Source organism: Epinephelus moara, chromosome 11 (genome assembly GCF_006386435.1).
Source record: "Epinephelus moara isolate mb chromosome 11, YSFRI_EMoa_1.0, whole genome shotgun sequence".
In the NCBI taxonomy this organism is placed as follows: domain Eukaryota; kingdom Metazoa; phylum Chordata; class Actinopteri; order Perciformes; family Serranidae; genus Epinephelus; species Epinephelus moara.
This window is the reverse complement of record NC_065516.1, coordinates 8,845,167-8,859,905: the sequence shown is the minus strand read 5'-3', so window position 1 is coordinate 8,859,905 and position 14,739 is coordinate 8,845,167. Positions and strand designations below refer to the sequence as shown.

At 41.1% G+C, this 14,739-nt stretch overlaps 1 protein-coding gene across 1 annotated transcript in view; it reads right to left on the bottom strand.

Moving 5' to 3' along the window:
• The window catches only part of drosha (drosha ribonuclease III), a 170,135-nt gene that overhangs the window by 31,129 nt on the left and 124,267 nt on the right, over window positions 1–14,739 (bottom strand). The window contains exons 25-26 of the mRNA XM_050056313.1: window positions 13,113–13,270; window positions 877–982 (exon numbers count right to left, since the gene is read on the bottom strand). Coding sequence (XP_049912270.1) covers window positions 877–982; window positions 13,113–13,270 — 264 coding nt within the window. The remainder of the gene's footprint in view (window positions 1–876; window positions 983–13,112; window positions 13,271–14,739) is intronic.

Sequence of the window (14,739 nt, the reverse complement as noted above, 5' to 3'; positions counted from 1 at the left end):
CGAAAGAATGAGATCGCGAGTACAAGCGGCCGAAATGAGTTTCCTCCGCAGGGTGGCTGGGCTCAGCCTTAGAGATAGGGTGAGGAGCTCGGACATCCGGGAGGGACTCGGAGTAGAGCCGCTGCTCCTCCACATCAAGAGGAGCCAGTTGAGGTGGTTCGGGCATCTGGTAATGATGCCTCCCGGACGCCTCCCTTGGGAGGTGTTTCGGGCATGTCCAACTGGGAGGAGACCTTGGGGCCGCCCCAGGACACGCTGGAGTGATTACATCGCCCGGCTGGCCTGGGAACGCCTCGGGGTTCCCTCGGAAGAGCTGACGGAGGTGGCTGGGGAGAAGACTGTCTGGGCTTCTTTGCTGAGGCTGCTGCCCCAGCGACCCGGACCTGGATAAGCGGAGGACGATGACAACAATGACGACGACTTCTTTTGTTTCCATTGTCAGCTCAAGCACATACAAAACATTTTAAATCGTGTTGACAAAGAGTTTGACATATTCCTGTCCAGAATTAAGATTTCTCTGTCTATTTATTGTTTTGTCTATTGACATCAGATTTGTCTCCAGTTTCTGTGGTGTCAAACAGTGTTGGAAAAACTGTGATTTTTAATGTGAAACTGTTTTATTAAGTGTTTTTACCGGCTTAAATCATCATGTCTGTTTGTTTTGGAGAGGAAGGGACCTCTGCGGATAATTTGTCACCCAGTAAAAACCTCCTGAATAATGAACACTGAAGGAATCCTATTTGGGAGAAACTGAAAGCAATGACGGCATTGCTCTGTCTTTTGTTACTGTTTTGACTGAGACAACCCCAGCAGCAGAAAATTACACATCGTACATGATTCAAGTCTTACTGTTAAATAAGAGGGATTTGATCTTACTGTTAAATGTCCTTCATGGTGATCTGGGAAGTGGATGAAGAGGTATTCTGTGGCAACCAGCTGCATGATTGAGTCTCCAAGGAACTCCATCCTCTGGTTGTGGCCCCTGGAAAAGAGAAAGCAAGGATGGATTGATGGAAGCAAACAGAAAAAAGGACGAGTCAGAATAAAAAAAGAAAATGAAAACACAAGGTTACAGGAGGATATACAGTAAGGGGATTGACATAGTAGGGGTGAGGTGGGAGGGCAGGGGAGATTGTGCAAAAATAGGGGACAGTGAGGGTTTCACATGAGGTTATTCAGCTACATATCAGTGGGGCATGAAAGGCATCATGCACTGTCGACAAATCTACCAGGCTTTTAGTCTTTTAACAGGAACGGTGAAGTTGGCTGATGTACATTTCACGGGTGGCCTCTGGGAACAGCTGCACTGAGAGGCTGTGTGACAACTCGGAGGCTGCCTGGAGTAGCAGCCCTTCTGAAGAAAAACGCCGGGCTTTGATTGCAATTTGAATGGGGAAAAAAAGAAAAGAAAAAAAAAAAGCATACTTAAAAAACCTCTGGTACACCTGCAGGAGTGTCTGTCAAAATCCTAAGCCCATAAAGCAGCAAGCGTGCACATGGGTTTACTGAACTTTCTACCTTCTAACAATTCCTAGAAAAGGCTAATGGCAGCACTGTGATGCTGTACATCAGCTTCCTGCGTTTCTCCCCATCAGTGAAAGGCAGGTCATTAATTAAACAGAATTATAGATTAGCATTGCAGATGTGGGCTGGTGCTGTGCCAGGCAGGCAGGAAGCGTTGGGTGGGGGGGCGTAAGTACAGCGGGGAGGTATATACAGCAGCAGTGCACACATCCATCTATAGATATGTGCTCCTCGCAGGAGGGGAAACTCTGAAGAAGATGAGAGAGAAAAGATGCAGAGGTAGAGGCAAGAAGGAGGCTGACATCAAAGAGGAAGAAAGGTCAAAGTTTATTGTCCGATTTCTGGCTCTGCCTTTTATGAGCATATCTGAGCAAGAGAACTAAACGAAGGACTCAGAGAAACAGCAGTTTGAGCTTCTTTAGCAGGGCTGCGACTGTCACTTCCTCAATTATTAATTCATCTCTTGATTATCTTTTTGCAGACTAAATGTTTCTTGTGTAAAAGATTGAAAAAAGGGCCAACACAATCTAGAATTGTTTGTTTTGTCAAACAAACAGTCCAAAACCCAAAGGTATTAATACTATAATGACATGAAACAGAGAAAAAGTTAATTCTCACACCTGAGAAGCAGGGCTGGGTGATATGGCCTATAAATAATATCACAATATTTTAAGGCTATATTGCATTACACAATATATACATGTTAATGAGGAAAAATAGGGAGTGTTGCACTGGGTTAAGGCACTATGTAGTTGGTTGTAAAAAAAGATCAGGTGCTCTTCGAGGATGGGGCAAATAGTCACATAAGGATAAAATACAATGACTGGCCAGCTCACTCAGTGTAAAAGTCCAGTAAGAAATATTTATAAAGGATTTTTACCTACAGTCAGAGTGCCTAAGATACATTTTTAAACTGCCTGACTGTACCATGGACCATGGTTGTCGTTTATTATCCTGATATACATATATACCGATACTTTGAAATCTCCTCTAAAAGCCGCTCTACTCCCCAACTCTGGAATTCACTCCCCCATGACCTCCAAAATATTGATTCACTCCCACACTTTAAATCCAGGCTGAAAACTCACCTGTTCAGGCTTTCCTACTCTCTTTGAGTGGGTAAGCCTGAACAGATGTTTTGTTTATGTTTGTTTTGTTTGCGTTTTAAACTGATATTTGTTTGTTTGTTTGTTTGTTGTTAAATGTTTAATTATCTTGTACTTTTTGTTTGTTTGTTGTTAAATGTTTAATTATCTTGTACTTTGTATTTTATTGTATTTTACTCTGTATCTTACTCTGTAAGGCGACCTTGAGTGTCATGAAAGGCGCCCAGAAATAAAATGTATTATTATCATTATTATTATTAAATAAAGTACTATTACAATAAAGTTAAAGTATTGTTACAATAAAGCTTTTAAATAAAGCATTGTTACAATAAAGCTAAATAAAGCATTGTCATAATAAAGTTAAATAAAGTACATTAAAATAAAGCTAAATAAAATACTGTTAAAATAAAGCTAAATAAGATACTGTTAAAATAAAGCTAAATAAGATACTGTTAAAATGAATTTGAAATGAAAAGTGCTCTAATAATGAAGTTAAATCAAGTATCTTTAAATAAAATAAATTAAAGTGGAACCACTGTTGCTTTTATTCTGTTAGTGTTGGTGATATAGTCATTTTATACATCCTACATGGAGCAAGCCGAGATACATCAAGTATAGTCAATATGTTACCGATCCCTACTGAGAGGCTCAAACCAGAGAATGTTCCCATGAATAAAAAAATGACTTCAGTCAATTATTAAAAGTGTTATTAATTAACTTTGATTAACTTATTGGTTTATTGTCTGAGCTCTAATCAATCTGAAGTCTCTAAAGAACCACAGTGAACCCCCACCACCTTATTCACTAATAGAGCACTGCTTGCATCCATAATCACTTCTCTCGCCCACGTTGCTGTATAAGAGGGCAGAAGAGGAGGGGAAAAATGAATACATTCTCGTCACTTAAACTACAATGCCAGCACTTTTGGAAGTGTGCAAAAACTTTCTGCAAACTGACGTCCAAGCACATACCTCTGATCTACGACAGCGCCCAATTATTTTTCTAACAGATTCATTTATGGATTATTTTTCCCATTCATTGTTTAGTTTAAGAAATGTCCAGAAACAGTGGAAAAGGCTCATCAGAATTTTCCAGCATATGGTAATGTCTGAATTACTTGTTTTATATGTTCAACTGTTTAAACCCATAAATGCTATTCAAATGACAAGCATTATGGTTGATTCATAGTTTGTCAGTCATTTAGCTCTAGTCAAGTGTAGTTTTATATGATGCGAAGGGTTGGCTGGTTGCCCAAACCCCCTTTGAACAAACGAATTAAAAAAAAAAAGTATTTTGATAGATACCAAAGATAAAAGATAGCAATGTCGTAATTGCGGGGACATAGGATAATAAGAACTTGAAAGGCTACTTTTTATTTCACTCTGTCTTTAAGGTCCAGAACTGAGCTTCATTAGGAGGGAAGGGACAGCGCCTGACGCACACTCCCACATTAAAAATAATCACAGAGCGTCTTAATGAAAAGGCTCTGCCACAACACATGAGAGTGTGAAGAAGTGGAGGTTGGGATGAGGGGGGAGGTGGTAATAGAGGAGGGAAATAAAGGCCGTTGGGAGGCTGACAGAACTCCCTGTTCATCCTTCACTTCAGTACTGTACATGTGAACACGTGTGTCAACAGGTTTGCTGCGGATTTTCTCAAGACCCATACCATGCATACTGTGTGTGAGCTGGGAGAAGGGTACGGGAAGAAGCAGATTGAGAAGGTGGAGCATGAGCTAATTTCATGTCCAATCGGAGGCGGAGAGAGGATGGGAATAGTGGAGCAACAGTGAGAGAGGAATGGAAAATAGAGAAGAGATGGAGGGAAAAGGGAGAGACAGAGCGGGTCAAAGAGGAATGCGTTGCTGTGTGAAGTGGCGCAAAGAGCCATCCCTTATTCACTTCAACAGCAGAGGCACAATGCTCTAGTAAGGTGGGGGAAATTGAAGTAAAGTGTGAAGCCGAGGTCTTTATTCGCCTTTGACTTTGATCTAAAATACCTTTAACAGCCCCTCTGAGGAGGCAGCGACAGGCTGCCCACTCCAAAAGAGCGGGGCGCTCTATCTTTTAAGGCCATTTTTCCTCTCAGTTCTTCGGGAAATAATGTTCTTGTTTCATATGTGCATGCTTTTGTAAGGTTCAAATTTGGAATCTGTACTTTCTGCAGAAGTGGTAGTGTGGGGGGCAAGCAACATCCAGTGTAATTCTGGGTAAAGGCAATAAAGAGAAACTCTGTTGTATGATATGAGAATAAATTTAGCTACATCAAAAGATCTTATAGCGGCTAAGCTTAAACTTAAAGCCACTGAGGGGCTGCATAGACAGGCTACTTACTAAAGCCCCGGTTCCACCAAACACTTTTGGTATGGTACCTTTGGAACCAAAAGTAACCCTTCAGACATGGTACCTAGACCCTAGTGTTTCCACCCCAAACAGTACCTTTAAATGTGGGCGGTGCTGTTGTCACTCACTGCTCCATCCAGCACTCACTGTATTTCCTCATTACCTGTGACACAGAGGGAAGTCTGCACCTCATTTATCGTCCACAGAACGAGGTTGCACGCCCACATTTTCAGAACAAAATAAAGCAGGCTGCAGTGAGATTCTCTCTGCATGGGATATTTACAAATAGCTGGTTTGTGTGTCTAGTCCTTCTAAGGCAAGCTCAGGGGTTTAGTGTTGCCGGTGCCCACAGGAACAATGCTCCACGGCGCTTTATTTCCCCCTCCGAGTGAGGATTAGAATTTATAAAGTTCACATAACCCAGTCGAAATTAATATATATAAAATGTTGAAGATCCACTCGTTACTAAAAGTGTATGTCGATAAAAACTAAAGTAATGGTCAAAGTTGTCACAGTGATTTAAGGTGTGTTGATTGATTCACAATGTCAACTCAGACATGGAGTAACATAAGTGGACATTCCACCTTAAAGGTCACCAGCAGTTGGCCCGGTGAATGAAGTTATTTTTCACTCTGACTCCAGCTGCTGCAAGAGGCAGCAAAACATCCTTTTATTTTATAGTTACAGTCTACTGATAAAAATCTCTACGGTATGAACAGTGGTTACATAAGCCTTAAAGCCAGCCACAACTCAGCCCTGAGTAGAGTGACCGTCCGCTATTGACCAATCAACGGACTGCAGTGTTACTAATCCACCTTTTAGTACCAGATGTGTGTGCTAGATACCCCAACAGAAGGGGTACCAAAAATGGGGACGGTATGGAATGGTTCCATTGGTACCATCCACAAGTTTTCACAGTGGAAACGGTCAAAAAGCGTACCGAACTGAACTGTACCGTGCTGTTTGATGGAAGCGGGGCTTAACTGACATGCTTGCCTGACCTAATCAACCGCTGCTCATCAGATGAAAACAAAGAGTCTATGTCGTCTTCTCCTTTGATGCATAATTTATTCATCGCCTCTGTTGTCTTCAATGAAAAACTTGCAAACATCCATGAGTCTGTGTCCATAAACAATTCAAAAGGTACAAATTTCCAACATGACATTTAGCGGCGTACACCTGACTTGACATGGCCAAGCAATGCAGTCAAAAAACTATTTGTGCCCCCTCATCTAGCAACACCTGTCCCTCAGTGAATGGTTCCTACCTATATTGACAAACACCCATGACAATACAGTGACCTCTTCAGGACAAATTAGCATCCCGCATATACATTTTACACTGGGGATGGCTCCTATACACCGGCCCCTAATTGTCATGTACCAAACATAATAATTCAACAATTCTCAAATTTAGGAGCCATAATCACAATGACACTATCATTAATATAGTTTACCACATTAAAGTCAAATGTCATTAACACATTGCTGTAAATGATCTGCTACTTTGCACACTCATGTACCAAGCAAAGTTTAGTCACTGGAATCTCAATGATGCTCAACTTTTAGACCCACTGAAGTCCATTCCTGTCATGGACAGCCTCCAGGAGTCTTCCGAGTGGCCATGATCCTTGAGAGGCAGATGGATCCATTACAACCACAATAACTCCAGACGTAAGGTTTCTCCTTCTTTGGTTCCATTTTTGCCTTTCCTGCAGCAAAGGCAGGTATTCCCTTACCCATCGTGTTCAAAACATTTCAGTGATGTACCGAACTTGTCTCCATCGCCATTTTATATGAATCCATCAATTAATCCAGTCATCGCATAAGAAATACTTTTGCCTTATCAAAAGCAATAGTAAATATGCAAAAGAGAAAATAAAAATACATCTAATCTCTTTCCCTCTTAGAAAAATCAACATTTTTATTGCTTAAATTGCAACAACAATTAGGCTCCAACTGCTCGTGACACCACCTGATATTTGGATATTTGGGGTATTTAGACATGGCTCTGAGGGGAGTACTGTAGGTGTGTGACTATCACAACAATAACATGAATGAAGCTCCGGCTTTCACAATTTGACTGCAGCATTTTATATTCTGTGTTTATGTCCCTCAGTTAACTCGGTGTTGCTCAAGAAAATAACCTCAGTAAATAAAATGCTGCAGTCAGTTAGTGAGAGTTGAACCAGCCACCAAATTGATTGACGTTGTTCAAAGGGAAACACAACTGATTTTCAAACAGCTTGAAGTCACGGCAGTGAGGGCATCTGTGCAAATAAACGGTGTTCTGCTTCCCTCCGTGCTGCCTGGAGCTCCCCGTTCATCTGCCAGCGGTCCCTGGGTTTCCCATCATACTGCGGACCTTTGCTGGTGGATGAGCGGCGAGCTGCAGACGCTCGCAACCTGGAAGGAGGCGAACATCAGTGTTACCTTGTGTCGGGTCCACACTGTGGACTGAATGCTTTCTGCTGAGGTCCTACTGACGTCGTGCTATTGTGGTAAGGTAGTTTGGTTTCACAACAGATACTCAATGATTCAAACTTTGGACAATTTCTGTCGTTTCCTGTCCTGTCTCTTCTCCGTGGCCCTCGCTATTTTCTCTCTCTTCCGTCATTTTGCAATTAGCACTATTAAATTGCGTCCTGTATTTTGAGCATGGACATATGAATTTGAGATGTCTTCTTCGTGTCACCTATCCACAGTGTAAGTGCATTGTGCCACAGTAATAATCATCCCTGCAAAACACAGTGCTCTGCAACAAAAGAAGCACCAAGTGTGCACCTTGCCCGCCCACTCATGATGCGCTCAGGACAACTTGGAAAAACAAGCTCTGACTTGTTAAAATGAACTCAACAGCTGCCCAACTCGATTTACAATATGGTAAATACAATATGGTACAAAAAAGTGCGGGGGACATAGGGGACAGATATGGCAGCTGCGAGGGGCATGTATCCCGCATACCCCGCATCCACCATGCCCCTGCCTTTGTGAACCACTCAAGTTGCACCTACAGTTTACATCTATGTCTGTGAAAACTTGGACGCTTGACACACATCTTCCCCCCAACAGCTCAGAAGATCTATACAATAGCACAGTTTTGAGGTGGACACCCAAGATAAGTGTCACCAATTCAGTATCTGACCAAATGTCTCCCCATCTGTTCCTGAGTCATAGCGTATCGACTAGAACATTTTTTTTTTTCTCAGAACATTATGATGTCACAGTAAAACTGACCTTTGACCTTCTGGATATAAAATATCATCACTGCATCATCCTATATCCTAGCCATTTGTGTAAAATTTTGTCATAGTTGACATATGAATTTATGAGTTGTGGCCAAAAACTGGTTTTGTGAGGTCACTGACCTTGACCTTTGACCACCAAATTTTAAGCAGTTCATTTTGAGTCTAAGTGGACATTTGTGCCAAATTGAGGAAACTCCCACAAGGCCTTCTTGAGATATAGCATTAAAGAGGATGTGTAGTGTAAGAGTTAATCACCAATCAAGTAAAAGTGTTATACTGCATAAGTTGATTAAGAAACAAAGCCATATAACCATCATATAACCATGTTTTATGTATAAGTCTTATAATACTGAGTGAGATGCATCTATATGCGTTAAAACATTGTCATGCATGTCAAAATAATCACAATATGAGTTCGCATTGTATCCAGATATTAAAGAACAGACACACTCCAATATAACCTATCGTGCTCTGTATAATGATAGCACGCACACACACTCACTCAAGTGCTTGTATTACCTGATGCACATTAAAGGATTATATTGCATGAGGGCACATGGGACTTTAAAGAAATAATAGTCCCCAAGTTCCATAAGTTTTTAAAAAAATAATGAGAACCCGAGTCCAGACCTAATGGTAGGAGAGGTTGGGTATTCCCAGGCCGGGGGGGGGAGATTACACCATTAAGACATGCCTGGGCATGTTCGGGCATGTCTGGACAAAGGCAAGAAGGCCTGCTACTAATAGGTTTGGGCTCAGGTAGGAAGGGCTAAAGAAAGAGGGTGGAGATTCTCCACCAGCATAAAAAGGAGAGCTCTGAAAGTGAAAGTCAGTCCGGCTCCGGGGCTTGACTCGATGAGTTGTATGTGTTGAAGCTTGTGAACACATTAAACTCGATTGCATCGGACTCTGCCTGTCTCCAGTGTTTCTTTGAGTATTGATTAGCTGAATCCAAGGTACCAGATCGACATCAAAGGACAACTGAGAAGTCAAGTGGAGGACAAGGTCGGGAGCCTACAGGCCCAATTCCAGGCACCGATTTTTACCTCTACAGATGAGACAGATGCAAGGTAACAGTGACCTTGACTTTTAACCTTCACCCAAAAAATTCTAATCAGTTCATCAGTGAGTCAGAGTGAAGGTTTGTAAAAATAAAAAAATAAAAAAACTCCCTCAAAGTGTTCTTCAGGTATTGCGTTCATAACAAAGAAACATACAAGGTCACAGCGCCCTTGAACTTTGACCTATCATCAGCAAAATTTAATTAGTTCATTATTGTGTCCAAGTGGACATGGACAGTTGTGCCAAATTTAAAAAAAATCCCGGCCACAGCTATCACCAGCACGACAGCTATCGCCAGCACGGAGGTGTAATAAAGATGGATGACATTACAGCTCCCCTAAAGCGAAGCCAAAACATCTTGATTGCCCCTGGTGGCTGGCTGCAATACATGTCATAAACCCCACCTCCTCCATGTTAACAGATGGGACATGAGTCAAACTAAAAGATTAAAGCACCAGTCAAATACCCCCCCCCCCCCCCCCCTTCTTGTTTGTACAGTGCTATGAAGTGGAGACGTGTTGTCCATCTTTACATACAATCACTTTTTGTTTTAGCACAACTGTCAGGTTGTCTTCAGTTACATAATTTGAGTATTCTGCCTTATTCTGTCTTGTTTAAATGCTGTGTAAATTCTGTAAATGAAAACTATTGGAATTACCTAATCCAGTGGCAAGTCATCATCATCATTACATATTATTTTTCACGTGAAATTGGATGCTAGATGACAGTGATATAGATAATTTGCAATGTTCTGAGAATAAAAAAGCAACAATTCTGTGCTATAATTTGTTATAGAAAAAACAAAGCTGAAAAAAAAAAAAAAAACTGAAAAAGCCAGAAACTCTGCATTTGATGATTTACTTAAACTTTTAATTGCGTATAGCCTCAATCTATTTCATAAAATGTAATTACATGTGTAAATGTGACAGGTGACTTCTCTCAAACCTGCACAGAGAGATGTACTTTATTCACTTGAACTTGAAGAGAGATGGATCCCTTTTCACTAACAGTGAAATTCTTGCAACACCCAGCTCTTCCGCTGTGAGAGGAGATAGGAAGCCCAACGCCTGGGGGCCACAGCTCTGCTGTCTGATAGTAGCCTCCGGTCTTCACTGCCTCTAAACAGGGTCAACTCCCTTCTTTGCTTCTTGTGCTGTCTTCTTCTAGGTCACTTTGTCCTCTATTTCTGCATAAAGTGATAGGCTGAAGGCCAGCCTGGGTCCTGTCTTCTCATCTGCTGCCCACCTTATTGTCTGACCTCTCTTTCCGTTATCTGACCTCGTTGTTCTCTCCATCACGACAGCATGACCTACTTTGGTATAACCTTTAGTCCTTATGGTCAGACGCTGCTCAGTTCCAGCTTTCAAATGAGTCTGCTCTATTTAGGTCAGCCTGCCTTCGGCCACTAAACGAGCCAATGAACATAAATTATTCTGAAAAATATATCAATTATTTCCTTTTGCTCCAGGAAAAGTAACAATACAATTCTGAGAAATAAAAAATGCATTAGGTTAAATTTCCACCTTAAATATAGTGAACGAAAGGCACTGGATGCCACCAAGTTAGAAAATATCATTGGTATCAACCTTGAGTTGGAAAGTCCTCAAAGTAAAGCTCAGCGGGAGACAAACCTCTGGACCTCTAATCGACTTCACTGACCATGAGTGGGTAGAGGTTTGACATTTAAGTGATGGATTAGAACATACACAGCAGTGTACTGTATGTGTGAATGTGTATACATCATATACACACACACGTCCACGTCCACACTCACACTCACACTCACACACACACACACACACACACACACACACACACACACACACACACACACAGAGCAATGTCCTTGTGGCAAACCTAACCAAGCAATTACAGAGTGCAGCCTGCCAATAAGATATCAGAGGTGTGCTGCCAAGGCTAATTTGCTTTAGCTGTCAAACTCACTATTGTGTTGTTTTGTGAAGCTCAGAAGTGAGTTAAGCTTCCTTTGCAAATAACACTCTCAAACCCAGCATCAGAAACACCTCAGATTGGAGTGAACAGTCTCATTAGTGAAAATGTTTCCTTATGAAAATAGCAATCTGTTCAAACTTGCGTTCTATTAATGAACGAGGAAGGTTACACAGTAGCTACACAACGGTGGCATGTTTGTTACAACAGGCAGGGTTGTCCAATCAATTTCAAGTGTGTAGAACTGTAGAGGTTTGTAACTTTACTGGCTATTGAACAAATGTCATAGTGGAAGATGAGAGGAAAAAAAAACATTTCAAATGTCAGGGCTAAATCACCACAGCATCTCTTTGAAACTTCGCAATTAACAAAGAAAGTCAACCAAAAAACAAAACAAATACAGGTATACTGTAGTATTGTATGTATGATACATGAAGTCAGATTAAATCTGAATAAAAACTAATTTAAAGGAATACTTCATTCCCTAAATTACTCACCTTGTGTTATGTCGAATTTGTGAAGAAAAGGTTTTTCTTGTATGCCTCAATGATGAACGAAGAATCCAAAAACAGAAAAACTTCTTGAAAGATTCAAGTCATAGGGGCCTGCGTTTAACAACAGCATAACAATATCTCAACAATAACTCTCACACTACTCGTGCAGTAATAGTATCTCTCTTTAAAGCCAGACTCCATTGACAAAAACAATAATTTGACCTTGCTGAGCACGGTAGCTGCAGGTCTACCAATGCCAAAATCTGGTTGTTTGTATTATTGTGTGACTTTTGTGTTTTAAAGGGTTTGTTTGGATTTAGTGAAGTCACACAATAATACAAACTAACTAACTAATCAAGGCAGTGTCAGACCAGCAGCTCCCGTGTTCAGTGAGGTAAAGTTACTCATCTTTCAATGGAGTCTGGCTCTGAAATGAGCGCAGATTAAATTTTACTTTCTGTTCAGTTCCCTGTTGGAAGGGGCAGTCTGTTGGGAAGTACTGAGCACGTGACTGAATACATGAGACTTAGATTATATTGCACAGGTTGTGTGAGAGTTGGTAAACTAAGGTTTTTGATATAGTGTTGCTGTTTTAAATACTGCCCCCATGAGTTAAATTCATCAAGAATTTCCTCTGTTTTTGGATTCTTCGTTCACGGTGAGAAAAAGTTGTCTTAATGAAGTCAACATAACACAGGGTGAGAACATGATATACAAATGGTTATTAAGGGGGTTTGGACATTACTTTAACTGAGAATCCAGGAATTCACAAGTGGATTGAAGCATGACAATGACAGAGAAAAATCTGTCAAATAAGAGATGTGGCTGCAATGAATGAAAAAGAGAAATTTTAAACCCTCTACCCTTGAATACCTAGTGAATCAAAACCCCATTTCCCATGAGGCACTGAGTTATGGCCTCACAGATATAGGCAGACTACACATACGGGGACTTCGAAATCCCCTGGGCCTCTGAAACCCCTGGATTAGGGACTGGGCCAAAAACCAGTGAAAGAAGCTATCTCTCCCTATGGCTCTTTGAACTAGAAATTCAAGGCTTCACTTTTTATACAGGCAGTCTTAGTGACTGCAAGAAAATGTATAAGCTGCAGGGGGTAAACAAAATGATGATGTGGGAGGAGGAGGCTGCCACATTCACAACAGATAAAACAATTTAAAATGCTCGACGTATGATAAAACTCCCAGCATCTCAGATCGTATTATATATTATAATGCACCATGCCTCATCACCTCTGAAGGGAACAACAGACAAAGTCTGGCTAGTTCTGCAGCCTCCTTGCAAATTACATCTGGCCAACTAGCGCCTCACTTTGCATTTTAATTGGCTGTAACTCCATTATCAACAAACAAACACTGACCGTACTTACAGGGTGAGGTGGTTGAAGCCCACAGTCCTCAAGGTGAAGGCTCTGGCCAAAAGACGCACATGTGTGAACAAAACTCCGATAGAGTCCTCGAAGCTGGTGAGTTTCTGGAGGACAGGAGAAGTCTCAATCAGCTGCCTGTCCGTCTGAGGCTCCTGGACCTGAACAAAAAAATGCACAAAGGTAGTTTCGTCACAAAAACGGGGGTCTTGTTGTTTCCGAGCACAGAAATTTACTTGGCATAGTCAGTATTTAGTTAAAATATTCAGAAAGTATTCTTTTTTGACACCAATGTAACAGTGCTGTACCAAGGTCTATTTCACTGTTTGGGCTAGGGTCCTTAGTTCCAATGTATGTTACAGCGTAAAATTATATTTTCAACAATAGTGTTCTTCCCGTTTTCTTTATGTTCAAGAACTTGACTGGCCTGCACAGAGCCGGACCTCAACCACATCCAACATCTTTGGGATGAACTCAAACGCCAACTGCCAGCCAAACCTTATCATCCTACATCAGCGTTGGACCTTACTAATGCTCTTGTGTCTGAACCATAGACTGTATATAAAGATGGACGAGGCATCTTCACTTAATCCCACTGTACAAAAATGAAGCCAAAACATCATGGATTTCTTGCGTTGGTCGAGAAAGCAGTAAACATCATTTGGAGCCAGAGTCTCAACAGCAACCCTTGTTGTACGCACTTCCCGCCCATACATCCGTCCAACTAATAGCAAGCTGCGCCACTTATTATAAGCACACAGATTAGCTCACATATCTGTCAATCATGACATTAATCCCCCCCTTTTAAAGCATCAAATAACTTATCAGAATAACTAATCAGAAAAATGAATACTTGATCATACAGCAACGTGATAAGACCTACATAAAATGACAGAAGCCATCTTTGGGAAATAACCTATACTGCAGCCAGCCACCAGGGGGTGATTGAGATGTTTCCGCTTCACTTTACGGGAGCTGTCATGTCGTCCATCTTTATATACAGTCAATGGTCTGAACGGGAGCAAATCCCTGCAGCCAGGTTCCATTAATGGCTTTTATTTTGGGATGACATGTTCCAATTACCACATATGGGTGTAATATTCTGAAGTCCACATATTTTTGGACATGTCGTGTGATTTACTGGTCAAGATTTTAGACAATTTACCACACAAGTAAACTCAGAATTGATGAAAGATTATGAAGGGAGGTGTACAAACTTTTATTAAAACAGAGGAGAGATGAGTAAATGGTCATAATGTGCATTATTCACAAGATGACTATTTGCTTTATTTGCGATAGTATGTCTACTTGGAACAGTACAAGTGAATAAATATGAACTAAAATCCGTTTCACATCAAGCAATGATTTTCATTTGAAAAATATGCACAGAAATTTATAAAAACTGATTTTGCAGGTTGCAATTAATGCTTGTAAACCCCTGCTGAACATTCATGTGGGGCGAATAATACTCAGACGGACCTTGATTTCAGCTGATTTCCAACTGCAGGAAATGTCCAATGAAATGTCTTGTTCCAACTGATGTCGTACCTCGAGGTCATAGCTAGCTTGATACCAAAATGGAGGAACTTCTTAAAAGTTTGGTTTCTCAACAACTAATATAGTGCAACAA